This window comes from Solanum tuberosum, unplaced genomic scaffold, assembly GCF_000226075.1.
Source record: "Solanum tuberosum cultivar DM 1-3 516 R44 unplaced genomic scaffold, SolTub_3.0 scf00156, whole genome shotgun sequence".
NCBI classification, from domain to species: domain Eukaryota; kingdom Viridiplantae; phylum Streptophyta; class Magnoliopsida; order Solanales; family Solanaceae; genus Solanum; species Solanum tuberosum.
The window spans coordinates 439,553-455,947 of NW_006239080.1; the positions used below are offsets into that span (position 1 = coordinate 439,553).

The window sequence follows — 16,395 nt, forward strand, 5'->3', positions numbered from 1 at the left end:
ATGCCAGATACATAGAGCAGGATGAGAGAGAGGCAAGCGAGATTTGTTATGTATTACAGATACATGTGAATCTACTTGGATACATTGTATCTAGAATAAATTTGACATCATGTATCGTGAGATACATATATTTGAGCATATTAAACATATCCGGACACACCAAAAATCTGGTAAAATATATAATATTGCAAACCAGATTGTATCCAAGTAATTAACAATTAAACTAGTTATATTTATGTGAGTTCTCATAAATTAATGTCTCTTTGCCTTCTTAAAATTAAAACAATATTTCCTCTATTCCATATTGACTGAATTTATGAGGCAATACACACTTATCAGGAAAAACATTGTAGGATATAATTTAAATCATACTTTTCATTATTGAATCACAAAAATACTCTTTGGTAACTTTATAAGAGTGCAATTTATCTTATAGAAAATATCAAACTTTATTAAAGAAAATGATAAATATGGAAAAACTTCAAACATCCGTGGTAAGCTTTGAACAATTTAATAATTGCCCCAAAAATTGTAAACATAGAGGGATTAATAAAAGATGAAACGGAAAAAAAAAAAAAAAAACAAAAGTGCCAAATATAATTTTATATCTTTTCTTTTAATTAAAATTAACTTCTGGGCTCTCGGTGTCTCTTCTTCACTCTGCTTTTCTTTTTTGAAATTTGTAGAACATTAATAAATATACATTATAATTTGTAAAAGCTTATTAGTGTGATTTTTCTTTATATAGTCACTTCACACCATTGTGCGGAAGGTCTCTCGCCTCTTCCATTCTCACTTGAAACGTGCAAAGGTGGTTTTTTTCTTCAGTTTGATGCTTAATGATCACCGTTTCTGCCTTTTATTGAACAATTATGTGGATGTTTCCACAAATATTGATGCTTAAGACGTGATCGTCTTCGAAAAATCTGCTGTTTTTTACTATATATGATATGAAGCATGTTGTTGAAGTGCTAATGTATTTTCACTTTTCAGTACTGTAGTGTTCGTTGAAGTGAAGAGTGTTTTTTAACACTATGTTTCTTCTCATTTTGTGTTGGAGTATCTTTACACTGTTATTTCCTAGGTTTCACTACTGTTCGTAGAAGCGAATCATATTTTAATGTGACCTATTTTTGGTAACGACACTAAATTACCTGCAGGATGCATCCATGGCTGTTAGATTGTAATTCGATTCCCGATTTTACTTTCAATTTTGGCTTTGAAATGGTTAAGAATGGGTGTTTTTAGTTTCTGTTTGTAAAACGACTGGTTGTGCTCTAGTAGGAGGAGTTATTTCTGCTGCAACATACATTTTTCGTATTTTGTGATTGCAAGGTATGATGCAAATGTAAATATTTAGGTAGTTGAGTAACGCTGGGTTTTGCCTGGGTTGTTTATATTTTGTTTGATACAGTTGTATTTACTTGATTTCAGAACTTTTGCTGTCATGGATTTAGGTTTTTCTTATGTTTCAGTACTTGTTTATGTATAGAATTTTACTAACAATGCTGTGCTGCTGTATCAAGGTACAGAGCTGGACATTAATGCCGTATCTTTAGCTACGTTTTGTTTCCATAGGTGTCTTGTGAAGTTGGTATGGGTTGTTTGAGGTTAGAAATTTTAGTCTTAGAAAGAAGTTTGTTTTTTTTTTCTTCAAATCTTCTGAAACTATTTTAAATTTGTCAAGCAAAGGAGTAATGCACTAAACTCCAGAGGAGTTGCACATGGTGTTTCATTTACAACTGAAGTAGATTGCTTGTTATATCATTACATTCAAAGTCATCATCACTGCTCAAATGAAGTTGCCTTCTGTACATGTTTAGAAAATCAAGACTGGCAAAGAGACTTATTTTGAGAATGCTTCATCAATTCAGAAGTTGGAAACCAAAAAAAAACTTTGGGCTATTTACCATATTTCACAATTCGGCAACATATTTGATTCTTAGAATGTCATCATTTTGCTTAAGATTAATACAACCTGCTATAATTGCAAAATATTAAGTACTCCTGGAAAGCTTAAAAACTCTTAGCGATATAACTCCATATGCTTATCTGGATTACTTGTAGTTGTAGAATATAGAATCTGGCCTACTACCTTATCCTTTATTACCTTTTTATTACTGAGTTAAGTTGGTGCCTGTAGCACATTGTCCATTGTTCAATTTCTCTAAAGCTGCTCAAGATTTCTAAGAAGTTCTCCATTGGTTGTTGTTTTTGATGCTGTGACCTGTAAGCTTCTGTGTTGATGAAAGTTGTACTTAGTTAGATTCCTTCCTCTATGGTATTTCACTACTTGTTGTATTTTCCTTTGCATTAATGATTAATAACCAACTTGCTGTGGTTTGTGTAAGTAATACTCCCTTCTTTAAAGTCTAGAAACTCCCTGTTGTTTAACCGCATGGAAATTCTTTAGAGACCAGCAAAATCAGCATAGTCTTGAACTGTAATTTAATCTTTTGCAATGGTTAAATCACGGCCTTTGGTTGCCTTGTACAAGAGTGTACCTAAAATAGCTTTGAATAAACATGAAAGTGATAATTCATGCTTTACATACATATCGTGATATGTCAAACACTGCTACATTTTGTTCAACTCCATGTTTGCGATATTAAGATAGAAATCTATATTTTAAGCATCAGTCATTCTTGAATTCATCCTTTTAATGGAGGCTTCTTCCTTAGCTTGCTTGTGAGCTTCCATGGTTTATCATTGGTACCATGCTCAGACTTCAATCACCCCCTTCGTACTTCGATCCAATCAATCATCAATCAAGAGGCTAATCTTTTTTGTTTGGGCCGGTAGCTAAAAGAAAGTCCACACTTTCTCTTGAACAAGGTAAGGGCAGCATAGCATAAAAGAAATGGTAGGCCGACGTTGAGCACTTCAACTTGGCCACTGAGGAAGAGAAAACGGTCTTGGGTTTAGTCTGAAAATCCATTCACATTGATAGGGGGCAGGGAACCAATAAGAAGCAAGTAATTATATAGATAGGTTCCAAATTCTCTAGCAATAAATCTGTGATCAATAATTGAAATAATTCAGCTGAGGATTTTATCATCCTATTATATCTTTTCCTTGGTAACAACCATGGGTTGTACTTGCATATTCTCCCATTCTCCCCCCTATTAGCTTTACGTACAAAATGTTTCTGTTTATTACTTTGTCCTTTCTTTGTTTGTTCATATGACGCACTTATGGTTACTTCTTCCTCTCAATTTGTGATCTCAAGATAGGACATGTCCAACTTATGCCTAGATTGAGAATTCTTTTTCACTATCTGGACATCTTTGTTTACTCATTTTGGTCATTAAAACACCCAGAAGTACAGTAATAGAACCTTGACTTTAGTTACTATTGATGTTACTTGTTTTAATCTTCTACTTCAAAGCATAGCTAACATTTATGAAGCTGTCCTTACACAAAGGTTCCTAACTGCTATCACAACAAGTTGATGCAATCACCTTATCACACACACAAAAAACACTTTGATGCAGTCATAGTTCAATTCCACTGTTGGTGAACTTGTAATTCTTTCAGATGGCCTTAACAGGAAGGCTACCTTTTGTGCTCATAAGAAATATGTATTTGTTGTTTCATCCCTAAATGTTCTGCATGTCATGCTTTAACATTGTTAATGCTCATAAAAGCTACTTGAACCTGGTATTCCATCCTCCCTGATAGCATGGAAATTCTTTAACATACTTATCTTCGCTGATACATGTGGATTTGACACTGCCATCAATCTTAATTAATTCTGCTCATCAATATTTTTTAGTTAATTCTTGAAAAGACAAGCGTTAGTGGTAGAGGCAGAAACAAATCTCGTGTATGATCTTAGCCTTTTTCTGGTGGTTATTGAGTACTGACTGTTACTGATCATAGACATTCATAGTGTGCAGGTTCGACGAGAATTGTGATTACCAACTCTTACAATCAAGACTTCCAACATCATTGGTCCTCGACTGGCAGGCCATTTATCCCACAAAATAATGGGGGCTGGGAGAAAGACGACAACAGTGGGGCTAAAGGAGAAAAGCGAATACACGTCGACAGTTAATGGTAGTACATCGGCTAGGAATCTGAGAAAGGCCGACCTTGGATCAGTAATTTTTGGATGCAAGCATTTGACATATAAGGAATGCATGTTCAAACAGTTATTTGGTTAGTCTTCAATTTCAGATCAGACTTTTGTTTCAGTGCTATTTTATCGGGTGAAGATTGCACAACAGTTAGATAACATGGACCTTTATTTTTCTCTTGATCTTGTTGAATAGGTTTACCAGCTCCTCATTTCTCATATGTGAAGAATATCAACATTGGCTTAACTCTATTCCTATTCAACTATAGTGATCGAAAGCTCCATGGCATCTTTGAGGCTGCTAGCCCTGGGCAGCTGAATATCAATCCGTATGCGTGGACGTCTGATGGAACAGAGAGTACACCATATGCAGCACAGGTACAAGAATTGATCATACATGTTTTGGTGTACGGGGTTGTTACTGTTAGCAATTCCAAGTTACTCACCCTAATGTGGTTTCTTTCTTGTAAAGGTAAGGATCCGAGTGCGGAAGTTGTACCATCCCTTGACTGAAGATCAGTTTATCTCAATCATTGGTGACAACTATTTTGCACCAAAGTTGTTTTGGTTTGAGCTGGATCGAAGCCAAACCAAAAGATTGGTCGACTTGTTTTCATCTTTGCCAGCCTTTAATGATGTCATTAGCCTGCAAATTCCATCTAAGTTGAACCATCCTTTCAAAAGTTCACCAACGACTGGGCCAATAGATGCAGTTGGTAAAATAGAAGACTGGGAGCACTTAGATCATGATGGTTGGGCAGATACTCCAAGATTGGTGAATACTGATACCACTGGGAACCTAAATTATGAGAAGTCACATGCCTCTGTGCTAAGAAGCACTAGTGCATCCACATCAGTAATCGAACCCATGGCTAATTCACAGAAGTTGTGGAGTTCATTGTTCAAATCATCAGCTTCTGATATGGATAAGATGGATCCAACTTCTAACATGGACAAGACAGATCCAATGCTGAATTCATCTTCACGTCCTAGTTCACCATTCCCAGATAAAGGTAGAATGGATTGGGAATCATGCCTTCCATTTTCTGTTGACAAAGATGGACAAATGTATCAGGCTTGGGGCTTAGTGGAACATGAAGAACGTGTTGAATCAATATCAAGCTTTGTCAGTTGTTCGATGCAGAATCAATCAATCCCCTCCAGTCAGCAGAGCAAGTTGTCTAAAAGGCAATACACGGGACAGGAGAGTGAACATTCTGAGCTCACTGTTTCTGAGTTGAATCTTCAGAAGCTAAATGAACTGAATATTGAATGGCAGTCATCCTGCGGAGGAAGTCAGCATGCAGAATCTTCTATGGACAATGATAATGTGGAAGTGCCGGATGATGGACCAACAAGTTTAATGGGCTTACAGGAGGAAGGTCAAAGAGATATTTCTCAAACATCTTTTGCTAATAACATTGGTTCTGAAGATAGAAATTCTGAAGTGCTGGGGATGCTCAAACAAGTGAACCCTTCTGATCCTTTAGCCCTTGTAGCTAAGGTGAATTAAATTGCCCTTTTTACCAGTCTGGTTACTTTCCTCCCTTTTGCTGCTACTAATAGATCATGGTAAGTTATCTTTGAAGTTAATGGGAGAAGTGGAGGGATTGAAGAGATCTAAGATGGAACAAGACCGGAAAATGATGATTCTGGAGCAAGAGCTGGTATGTTCTATTCTGTCCGATCTAATATTTTTTATATTGGCGGTTCATTTTATGCTCAACTAGCTTGTCTAGAGTCCTTTTTGCACCTTTGACTTCAGCTATGAAATCTTTTGATTGGGGATCTGCTCCTTTCTCTTTAGTGATTGAATAATTCATTTGGATCGTAATTCATTACTTAGTAAGCCTAAGATATGCAGTAGAGTTGATCTCTTTTAGTGAACTGGAAATTGTTTCCAGTGGTGATCTTTTACCCTTCTGTAGGAGAATAACAGATATTGACTAAGAAAGAAAAGAAAAGAAAAGATAACAAGGTAAAGTTGCATTTTTGTATTGAAATAATGACTGCAATATAAATACATGAATTCATAACTTAAAAAGCTAAATAAAAGGAGTAGGTTTTTAACAGGAGAATAACAGATGTTTACTAAGAAAGAAAAGAGGAGAAACAAGGTTAAGTTTTCTTTTATTGAAATAATGACTGCAATATAAATACATGAATTCATAACTTAAAAAGCTAAATAAAAGGAGTAAAATAAGCTAACATTATCTCCAATAACTCAAGCCTAAAATATAGCAATTGACTAATCAGATTCTTTATTTATCTGAACTTAATCCTACTTTTGAGCTGTATATTGATACAGCAGAAAGTGGAACTAATCTCCAGAGGCACCACTTTCAACACTCCTCCTTGACTCAAGAGCAGCAATCCCAAGTCTTTTTCTGAGAAATTCAAATCTTGCTCTAGGTAGGGCCTTAGTTAAAATATCAGCAGTCCGAAAATCAGTTTTGCAGTGCACCAAGTCTATGTCTCCATTCTTGCACCTCCCTCAAGAGATAATACTTGATCTTGAAATGTTGTCTTTCCATGTGAAACAGGATTATTTGCAATTGAAATTGCAGCTTGATTATCAGCAAAGATTTCAGTGCTCTTCTTTTGCTCCATGTACAAAATCTGTCAGTAGCTTCCGAATCCAAAGTGCTTGATTCACAGCTGATGCAGCTGCAATGTACTCTGCTTCAGCTGTAGATTGAACCACAATATCTTGCTTCTTTGAACACCAAAAGAACATTCCAGAACCAAGATTAAAACAGTAACCTGAGGTGCTTCTCATATCATCTGAGCTACCAGCCCAATCACTATCAGAAAATCCAAGAAACTGAAAGTCTGACTTTTTTGAACATTATGCCAAAATTTGCAGCACCTTTAACATATCTAATCACACGTTTAGCTGCTTGAAAATGAATTTCGCTAGCACAATGCATAGATCTTGAAAGTAAACTCACAACATAAAGAATATCTGATCTCATTGCAGTCAAGTACATTAGGCAACCATACAGGCTCCTATAAAGTCCTTCATCAACCTTTTCAGCTCCATCATCTTTGCAAAACTTCTCCTTTTGATTCATAGGAGTTGTTGTAGACTTGCATACTTCCATTTTGAACTTTATGAGAATTTCTTTAGCATATCTGCTGGCATATGAAGACCTCATGTCCTTTTTTCTGAATTTCCATGCCAAGAAAGTAGAACATTTCACCAAGGTCTGTCATCTCAAAAACTTCCATCATTTCAGCCTTGAACAAATTGATCAAGTTCAAATTGCTACCTGTAACTAGCAAGTCATCTACATACAAAGAAACAATGGTTAAATCAGAATCTTCTTTTCTAATATAGAGTGTAGACTCGCTGAGATTTTTTGTAAAGCCTAGGCTCAGAAGATAGCATCAATTCTGCTATACCAAGCTCTAGGAGCTTGTTTTAAGCCATACAATGCCTTATTTAGAAGGTACACTTTGTCTTCTTTGCCTTTGATAGAAAAACCTTCAGGTTGTTCTACAAAGATTTCTTCTTCAAGGTAGCCATTTAGGAAAGCTGATTTCACATCAAGCTGGTGTATCTTCCATCCCCGTTGAGCTGCTAAAGCTAACAACATTCTTATCGTATCTAAACGGGCGATAGGAGCAAAAGTTTTTGAAAAATCTACTCCAAACATTTGTGCGTACCCTTTTGCAACCAGCCTGGCCTTGTACTTGTTTATGGAACCATCAGGATTTAGCTTGGTTCTAAAAACCCACTTGACTCCAATAGCCTTCTTGTGCGATGGTCTGTCAACCAGCTCCCATGTGTTGTTCTTTTCTATCATTTTGAGCTCCTCCTGCATTGCATATCTCCATTTTTCATCTTTAGCAGCCTCCATATATCCTTCTGGTTCTAAAATTGCAACATTACACCTTTGATATATATCAGAAAAGTGTTCTTGTGCCTCTAACAGGTACATCATCAACATCTTCATCTAGAAATTCTAGATTTTTTTGCTTTTCATCATCTTGCCAGCTCCAGGTGTCATTTTCCACGAACTTGACATCCCTGCTAACAATGATTTTGTCATTTTGAGGTTGATAGATCCTATAAGCTTTTGAGAGACTGCTGTATCCTACAAAAATTCCAGGTTCAGCCTTCTTATCCAACTTATCTCTTTTCACCTGAGGTACATAAGAAAAACAAAGACAACCAAATATTTTCAGATTGTTAGCAAAGGTTTGTAACCAACCAAGCCTCAAATGGTGTCTTCTTTTGCAAGGCCTTAGTTGGCAATCTGTTTAGCAGAAATACTGTAGTATTTGCAGCTTCAACCCAAAATTTCTTTGGCAGTCCTTTCTCATGGAGCAAACACTTTGTCATCTCCATTAGCGTCCTATTTTTTCTTTCCATTTTGTTGGGGAGTATAGGGTGTTGTTAGCTGAAGCTCAATTCCTGCTTCATTACAAAACTTGCTGAATTTTTCATTATTCAGCAACCACTCTGATTTTCCACAAAAGCCTTGTATTTCCAGAATACATCAACGACCTCAGATTTATAATTCAAAAGTAAATCCAACAATATCTGGTACAATCATCAATAAAGGCAATATAGTACTTACTACCCTTTAAAGATGGTGTTTTCTGAGGTCTGCCTACATCCGTGTGAATAAGTTGCAGCTTCTGCTTTGCCCTTCATGATGAATTCTGAAAAGGCAACCTTGTTTGCTTCCCATACTGACAAGCTTCACAAGCAGGCAGGTTCTTCTCAAGGCTTGGAAGACCTTCTGCTGGTTGATTTTCTTTCATGAAGAGTATAGCATCATGATGAAATGTACGAGTCTGTTGTGCCATAGTTCTGAGTTATTTTCCAACTGCATAACTGCTTCTTGCTCCTCGTCCAATAGGTTCAAGGAAAAACTTTTTCCTCTCATCTTGACCTTGAACATCTCTTTATTATTAGCATCTTTGATGACACATGTTTTTTCTTCAAACAACACTTTCAAACCATTTTCAAGTAGCTGTCCAACACTTAAGAGGTTTTGATCAAGATCAGGAACAAAAAGAACATCAACTATAAGTTTCAAACCTGTAAGGCTTTCAATTGCAACAGTTCCTCTTCCTCTCGCATCGAGATATTCTCCATTTCCAATTTTCACTTTGGAAATAAAGATCTATCTAGATCTTTTAAAGAGTTCTTGGTCGTTGGTCATATGATTTGTGCATCCACTATCAACTAACCAACTTTCAGAAGCGCTTTTGCTAGCAAAACAAGTTGCTACAAACAATTGCTCTTCTTGATATTGATTTACAGCAACCCTAGCTTCTTCTTGTTGCGGTTGTGACTTGCATACCCTCTCCACATGGCGTAATTGACCACATTTGTTGCATTTGACATCTGGTCTCCACCAACACTTCTGTTGAGAGTGATTTGTCTTTTTACAATGATGGCAGGGAGGCTGACTTCCTCCCTGATTGTTGTAATTATTGCTTGGCCTCTGCTTTTTGTTCTTTTTCCCTCCTTTGTTTGACTCGTTGTTCTGTGAATTAGCTTGAAAAGCATTTTCAACAGAACCTTCTTTCCTCATTAATCTCCTTTGCTCCAATGCCTGCAAAGCTTTAACAAGTTCTGCCACGGTAACACTTGACAGATCTTTAGAATTCTCTGAAGAAGAAATTGTGGCTTCATATTTCTCAGGAAGTGTAACAAGAATCTTTTGAACAATTCTTTCATCAGCGAAATCCTTACCAAACAAGCTCACCTTGTTGGCCAAGGCGAGTAGTTGGTCTGCATAGTCTTTTATAGTTTCTGATTCTTTCTTTCTCTTCATTTCAAATTCTCAAATCAGATTCATCACTTGCATATTCTGCACTCTTTCATTTCCTTGGTATTCTTTTTTGAGATACTCCCAAATTTCTGCGGCAGACTTCATTTGCATAATTCTGGTAAGAATTGAAGGGGATACTGCAGAGAAAAGGCCAGCCTTAGCTTTGGCTTTACTTATCTTAATCTCCTTGTGATGTTTCATCTGATTCATTGTTGGATTATCACCGAGTGGAGTTACTTCATAATCCTCTTCAACTACTTCCCAGAGATCCAGTGCTTCAAGATGAACCGTCATTCTAATTGCCCAATCTTGATAATTCTCACCATTGAAGAGTGGTGGAGTTAAGAAGCTTGTTTCACAATTCATTTTCTATAAACTATTTAAGATAGTAGTTCAAAGAAAGGTTTATATGGTTCACTCTCTTCTCACGGGTCCCTCAAGATGGCAATGCTCTGATACAATATGTAGGAGAATAACAGATATTGACTAAGAAAGAAATGAAAAGATAACAAGGTTAAGTTGCCTTTTTGTATTGAAATAATGACTGCAATATAAATACATGAATTCATAACTTAAAAAGCTAAAGAGAGTAAAATAAGCTTAACATTATCTCCAATTACTAAAGCCTAAAGTATAGCAACGGACTAATCAGATTCTGCCAAATACTGCAGCCTTATTTATCTGAACTTAATCCTACTTTTAAGCTATATATTGATACAACAGAAAGTGGAACTAATCTCTAGGTTTTGAGGCACCACTTTCAACACCTTATTATGCAACTTTTCCTATTTCATTCCTATAACACACAAATGACTCGACATGTTCCTAATGGATAATAAGCAAAATCTAACTCTTGAAAATTAATAGTCTCCATGTCAAAGTGTTCTCCTAAAAATAGGCATGGAGTGTCATTTGGTATATTTCAAGTGTTATATATAGATCTACATGTTACCTTTTGGTTTTTCGGTAATAGGATAGGAAAATCATTTTAATATGAAGAGTAGTGTGGTCTACATAGAGCTTTTAATGTTGCATGACATATTTTCAATACTTCTAAGAAAATGGATGTTAATTTGAAGATGAGGAGGAGACATGAATATTAAGTTTGAATTGAAGGCAGTATTGAGCTTTGTGTCTCTCCAAGGATACTTTATATAGAGAGTCAAGAGCAATAATTTATAGGGTGTTAGGTACGTTTAACTCTTGAGCTCAACAAATACATGTTAATTATGCATTAAAATCATATACTTCCGGAGAGGCAGTGTCTGTTTTGGAAAAAATTACAAGGGCTTCCTAAATTTTTTACGGGGTACTCTAGTTATGGCTATTGTATTGAAGTACCTGATGCTTATGTACGTTAGTCGTGAACTCTCCCGAAAATTATCTATTTGTATCTTTGTGTTTGCACATAGTTCTGAGAGGTAGTTATGGAGGTCCTCTCTGTGCCACAAAACACAAAAGTAAGAAATTTCGAAGCTAATGCTAAACCTGTTATAGTAAATTGTGCCTTTCGTTTTTTGAATTATATGAGCTTTCAGTTCATCAAGTTTATTTGCTTGTTACATGTAAAGGTTCATTACAAATTGGAACTGCGACAATTCATGAACATGCTTAATGAATTGGTACCTGGGATGTTGTATGCCTCAAGGGCTGTTAAGGAAGTACACGTACCACGAGGACAACTTCCTCCAGGAATTAATGATTCCGTGGTCATTGTGGGGGGATATAATGGCTCTTTATGGATGCCATCCTTGGATTCCTACTTTCCTTCGCACGATCGTGTGGAAACACTTAGCCAGATGACCTTTCCAAGATTGCATGCGGTGGCAGTGAAATTAAATGGTGAACTTTTTGTACTTGGTGGGGTGCATAATAATGTGTATTTCAATACAGGTATAAGAATTGAGGTTGTTCCTTCTCCCATTTTTGTATGTTTCCAAAAGAAATGTGTTGACATTACTTGCTCATTTCCAGTTGAATCGTACAATCCATTGAGAAATCAATGGAGTCAACAACCTTCATTGAATGAGAAGAAGGGCTGCTTAGCTGGAGCTTCTTTGAATGACAAAATTTTTGCTTTTGGTGGTGGAAATGGTGTTCAATGTTTTTCAGAGGTAGAAATGTTTGACTTGAACCTTGGACATTGGATCTCTGCTCAGTCAATGATGCAAAAGGTATCATCCAGTTAATTACAATTTATGGTGTTGTACAGGACTTATTTGAGTTGGTATCACCAAGCATGTTGCTCTGTTAATGAGAAAAGTGTGCGTCTTTTTCTTAGATAAGCTGGAAGCAATATATTCTGAAGTTTGCTCAATTCAATTGATATGTATTTTTTTAATATATTTTTTTTGCATATATTGCAGCGGTTTGCTCCAGCAGCAACAGATATTAATGGTGCTATATATGTTGCTGGTGGTTATGATGGGAAGGCTTATACGAAGTAAGAATTAGTGTTGTTGCTAACATGTCTTCCTTAAGGTTCAGCTTCCTGTGATTTTCCAGTAATTCATTTTATTTAGCCGTTTGTTGCATGCTTCAAATCATATCCACTTTCGTATGTGCCATATCTTTTATGAAACATCTGTGCCCTTTTTTTTTCAGGATAAGTCCTTGTATGTGTTTTATATATCCAGCTTTTAGAAACTGTTTTATGACAACCCTGTTATCTTATGTAGGAAGGTGTAATTGTGTAGGTCATATCCCGTTTAGTTTTTCCTAGCTGGTCAAGTAAGGTGGATCTTTTGTTTCACTTTTTTCATGTACTTCTCCCAATCATTTCTAGACTCATGGTTCATGGTCACCTCTTTGACCTGCCAGGCGGTGGGGACATTGTGCTGCAGGTAGCTGTCAAACCCGCATTGGGACGTAATATATAACTATTAGTACGTAATATATTTATAGATATGTATGTCTGTGTTCTTTTTAGATTGAGTAAGCTGGGTTGTATCAGTAGTAAAAACCGAAATAAATCTAGATTATCAATTTGTATCAGTAGTAAAAGCCGAAATAAAATCTAGATTATCAATTTTCTATATAATATAAATAATATCATACACTTTAAAGAAACTAGGATTGTGTTTCTCTTAATTCCAAGAGTTATGTGTGAATACCTAAATAGTGAAGCATTCATTGATGTTGGGGAAGTCATATACTCTGCTTGACACACAATTTTCCCCAAATGGTATTATCAGCTCTTAGTTAGAACATAACTATATATGAGGTTTTGCTTTCCGTGGTGTAATTTGAACCCATTTAAACAGTTATCACATCTTTTTGAAATTCCGCCTGGTCTTGCCCGGAACCGCATGGGTCACTTCAAACCCAATATGGACCAGTGGACCTGGTACTCCCAACCCGGTCACGGACTGGCCGGGTTCCATAATCAGTGAACCGACCCGGCCTGGCCCGGCCCGGCCCGGCCCAGTGCCACCCTTTGACTTGATAATAAAGATGTAACTGATAATTCTTCTCTGCTCTCTTGATAATTACTAGAGGTCAGATATGGTTTGCCTTTTGGTTTCAATGGGTGCTTCATACCATGGTTTATTGGGTGTGGATGTATGACCATACGGTGCTTTTACCTAATAAATAGTAATGACACTTTTGTCTAGATTCTGTTTGGAGTGCATTTATTTCTGACTGTGATATTTGGTTCTACACTTAGATCTGTAGAAAGATTTGACCCGAGGGAACATACATGGACTACAGTGGGATGCATGAAAACGAGGAGGGGATGCCACTCTTTGGTTGCCTACAATGAGAAGTTGTAAGTCCATTTCTGTTAGAAGCCTCTGTTAGATATGTTAATTTTACCATTGAACTATTTTACCTGTGTTTCATGGTCCTCGAATGATTTGTTAATGGGTGAACAGTCACTTTGTCCTTTGCAAGTTTTTCTATAGCAGGTTTAAGGTAATGGATGGTACGAGAAATATTTGGGAGGGTAAAGGTGGTAGGATCGAGCTCAGTGACTATTAACTGATTTTGTATTTTATTGCCCTATTACCAGTAGTTACTGGACCTTAGAAGGTCCTGATTTCATGTTTGTACATTGTGTTTGAAGATGATTATATCCAGACGTACAAATTTATTCTCGCAGATATTCCTTGGGTGGTTATGATGGAGAGAAGATGGTTTCATCTGTTGAGATACTTGATCCACGGTTTGGTTCATGGGTGATGGGAGAGCAGATGAACGGTCCCAGGGGTTACTCTGGAGCAGTTGTGATAGGAGGAAAAATATTTGTAATTGGCGGGGTAAACGATCAAGAGGAAATTCTAAATTCGGTATATTACTTTAAGCGTTTATCACTTCCACCTTGGTTTAGAATATTTATCCAATCTTTGCCTTATAAGTTGCCTGCAATTCATGGCAGGTTGAATGCTATGAAGATGGCCATGGTTGGCAGATGACTAACTCAAAGACTTTAGGGAAGAGATGTTTCTTCTCTGCCCTCGTCTTGTGAGTTTGGGAAGAATATCTCAACGTTTTGGTGCTAATACATGTAATGTATTGTCATATAGTATGACACAGGGTAATGACTTCACTGCACATATTGCTGATCCAGATCTGTAAATGATTAGTTAGTATATATAACTAGTGTCTAGTGATATATACACTGGTACACAAGTGGTGCCAATCTCATGTGTCTTAAACTCCATGCTTTTGCCGCTTCACTGAAATCCCGTTATACAATATTTGCTATGTTAAGATGCTGTCGATCGGTTCTAGTGGAACATATTATGATCTTTTCATATTTGAAAAGATGTCCTTGTGGTGGGACACTATTAATCTTTTGTTACTTATCAGTTAAATATATTTATTTGCATATGTAAAAATGGAATTCTCCACATCTATTTTTGTACGTAGTGTTAAGATGAAAGTAAAAATAGTGTTCCTAATGATGAACCCAAGGCCTTGTTAGGGTTCAGAATGATTCTGGGAATGACCCTGTTACATACCCGACACATATCTACTAGTAATAGATTTGATTAGAGATGTCAATATGGGCGAGATCACCCCATCGGGGTCAACCCATATAGGCTTTGAAATTTGACGGGCCAGACTGGGCTAGCTCATTTTTTGTGTGCTCTAGAAAAATGTTAGCCCAGCCTACAAGCATGTGGGCTATGGGCTTTGTCGGGTCAACTCTCTTTTCTTAAAAGTATATTTTTTTATAGTTTTTAAATTAATTTATAATTAAAAATATTATCATAAATATCGACAAGATAATATTACATGGTGTTAGTTTTACTACTTGTTAATCAAATACACAAATAAAATTATCTTTATAATATTTATTAATTTTGATTTCAAGTAAAAACATAAATAGCTAAATAAAAATGTTAACCTAATTGTTTTCCAATGATCATAATAAAACACAAAAATTATGACAATATTTCATAGACCATGGCCTATGTAGTGATTCCCTAGAAATTTTAGTGAATTTTTATTTTATGTAGTAAATATTTTATAAACATATTTTGTATTCAAATTGTAATATTTCTAATATTAAACCGATTTTGAGTTTAAACTCTTGTTATTTTTAATACTCTATTTTATTTTTATTTTTTAATTAAGTATTATTTATGCCATGAGCCGTCCCTATCCATATTTCTTAAGCCTCACAAATCGATAGACTTTTTCAGGCCGGGCTTAAAAGCCCTTTTCTTAAATAGGTGCCAAAAATCATAGTCTAGCTCTATTAAATCACGAGTTAGGCCAAACCGGCCAACGGGCCTAGCCAATATTAACGGCTCTAGATTTGATCATTTGGTTGAAGAACCTGCTCCTAACTCACTGCCAAACGTGCATATTAATCCTCTGTTCAAAGGAAAAAGACAAAATCTTTGATGACCAATATAAGTCTCTAGATAAAGATAACAATACTTCTGATGGAACTGTTTAACACTTGATACAATTCTTTGGTCATACTTTTATTGGTGTGGATATTGTGCAAAAGGATACTGATTATTTGTATATGCAAAGAGGTTTATCACCTAAACAACCAAAGCAAAATCCTACTGTTGGAAATCAAAAGAAAAAAATTAGGGGTGTCAAATGGATGAGTTGGATTGAAATTAGAGATATTAAAATGGTCTGAAATAGAAATTAGATTGAGTCATGATCCGTCTAAATTTGCTTTGGGCTCCAACGGGTTAAAAATTGGACTGGGTCATGACTATGACCCACTTAATCTTAATAAATTTAAGGAAAAACTACCTAACCAGATATGCACCCTCTACCATATATATTATATTAACATTATCTTTACTTTCAAACAATTACATTACCACTTTTAATATTTATACCATATATTTTAAAAAGATACAATCAGATAAATACAAATTTCAAAAATTACATCAAACAAAACGTGCCTTGCGTGCAACAAAACTTCTTGAAACCTAACTTCAACTTCGATGGTGGCGGCAAATTCAACTAGCCATTGTCAACAAAACAACTACAACAATCCAATCCATACCAACCAAGCACAATGGGGAACAACCTCAACAGAACTTTGCA

The 16,395-nt window shown here is 36.0% G+C and overlaps 1 protein-coding gene across 3 annotated transcripts; it reads left to right on the forward strand.

The window, feature by feature from the left end:
• The first annotated feature begins 675 nt into the window (after positions 1–675).
• Positions 676–14,583, forward strand: LOC102605878 (uncharacterized). 3 transcript variants are annotated; one of them, XM_015311328.1, is made up of 11 exons: positions 676–811; positions 3,893–4,161; positions 4,275–4,456; positions 4,551–5,582; positions 5,668–5,745; positions 11,442–11,763; positions 11,845–12,044; positions 12,237–12,313; positions 13,538–13,639; positions 13,973–14,159; positions 14,249–14,583. In XM_015311328.1, the coding sequence occupies exons 2-11, from the start codon at positions 3,990–3,992 to the stop codon at positions 14,336–14,338; spliced, it is 2,442 nt and encodes an 813-aa protein (XP_015166814.1). In that variant the 5' UTR covers positions 676–811; positions 3,893–3,989; the 3' UTR covers positions 14,339–14,583. The 3 variants fall into 3 exon arrangements, with proteins under 3 accessions (XP_015166814.1, XP_006353413.1, XP_015166815.1); XM_006353351.2 differs by having other exon boundaries at positions 3,900–4,161; XM_015311329.1 differs by having other exon boundaries at positions 3,970–4,161.
• Positions 14,584–16,395: the final 1,812 nt, after the last annotated feature.

Coding starts and splice junctions, on each gene's coding strand:
- LOC102605878 (XM_015311328.1), top strand. CDS start 3,990: ATGGGGGCTGGGAGAAAGACGACAACAGTGGGGCTAAAGGAGAAAAGC. Junction 5,583..5,667: donor CTTTAGCCCTTGTAGCTAAG/GTGAATTAAATT, acceptor TTATCTTTGAAG/TTAATGGGAGAAGTGGAGGG. Junction 13,640..13,972: donor GTTGCCTACAATGAGAAGTT/GTAAGTCCATTT, acceptor TTATTCTCGCAG/ATATTCCTTGGGTGGTTATG.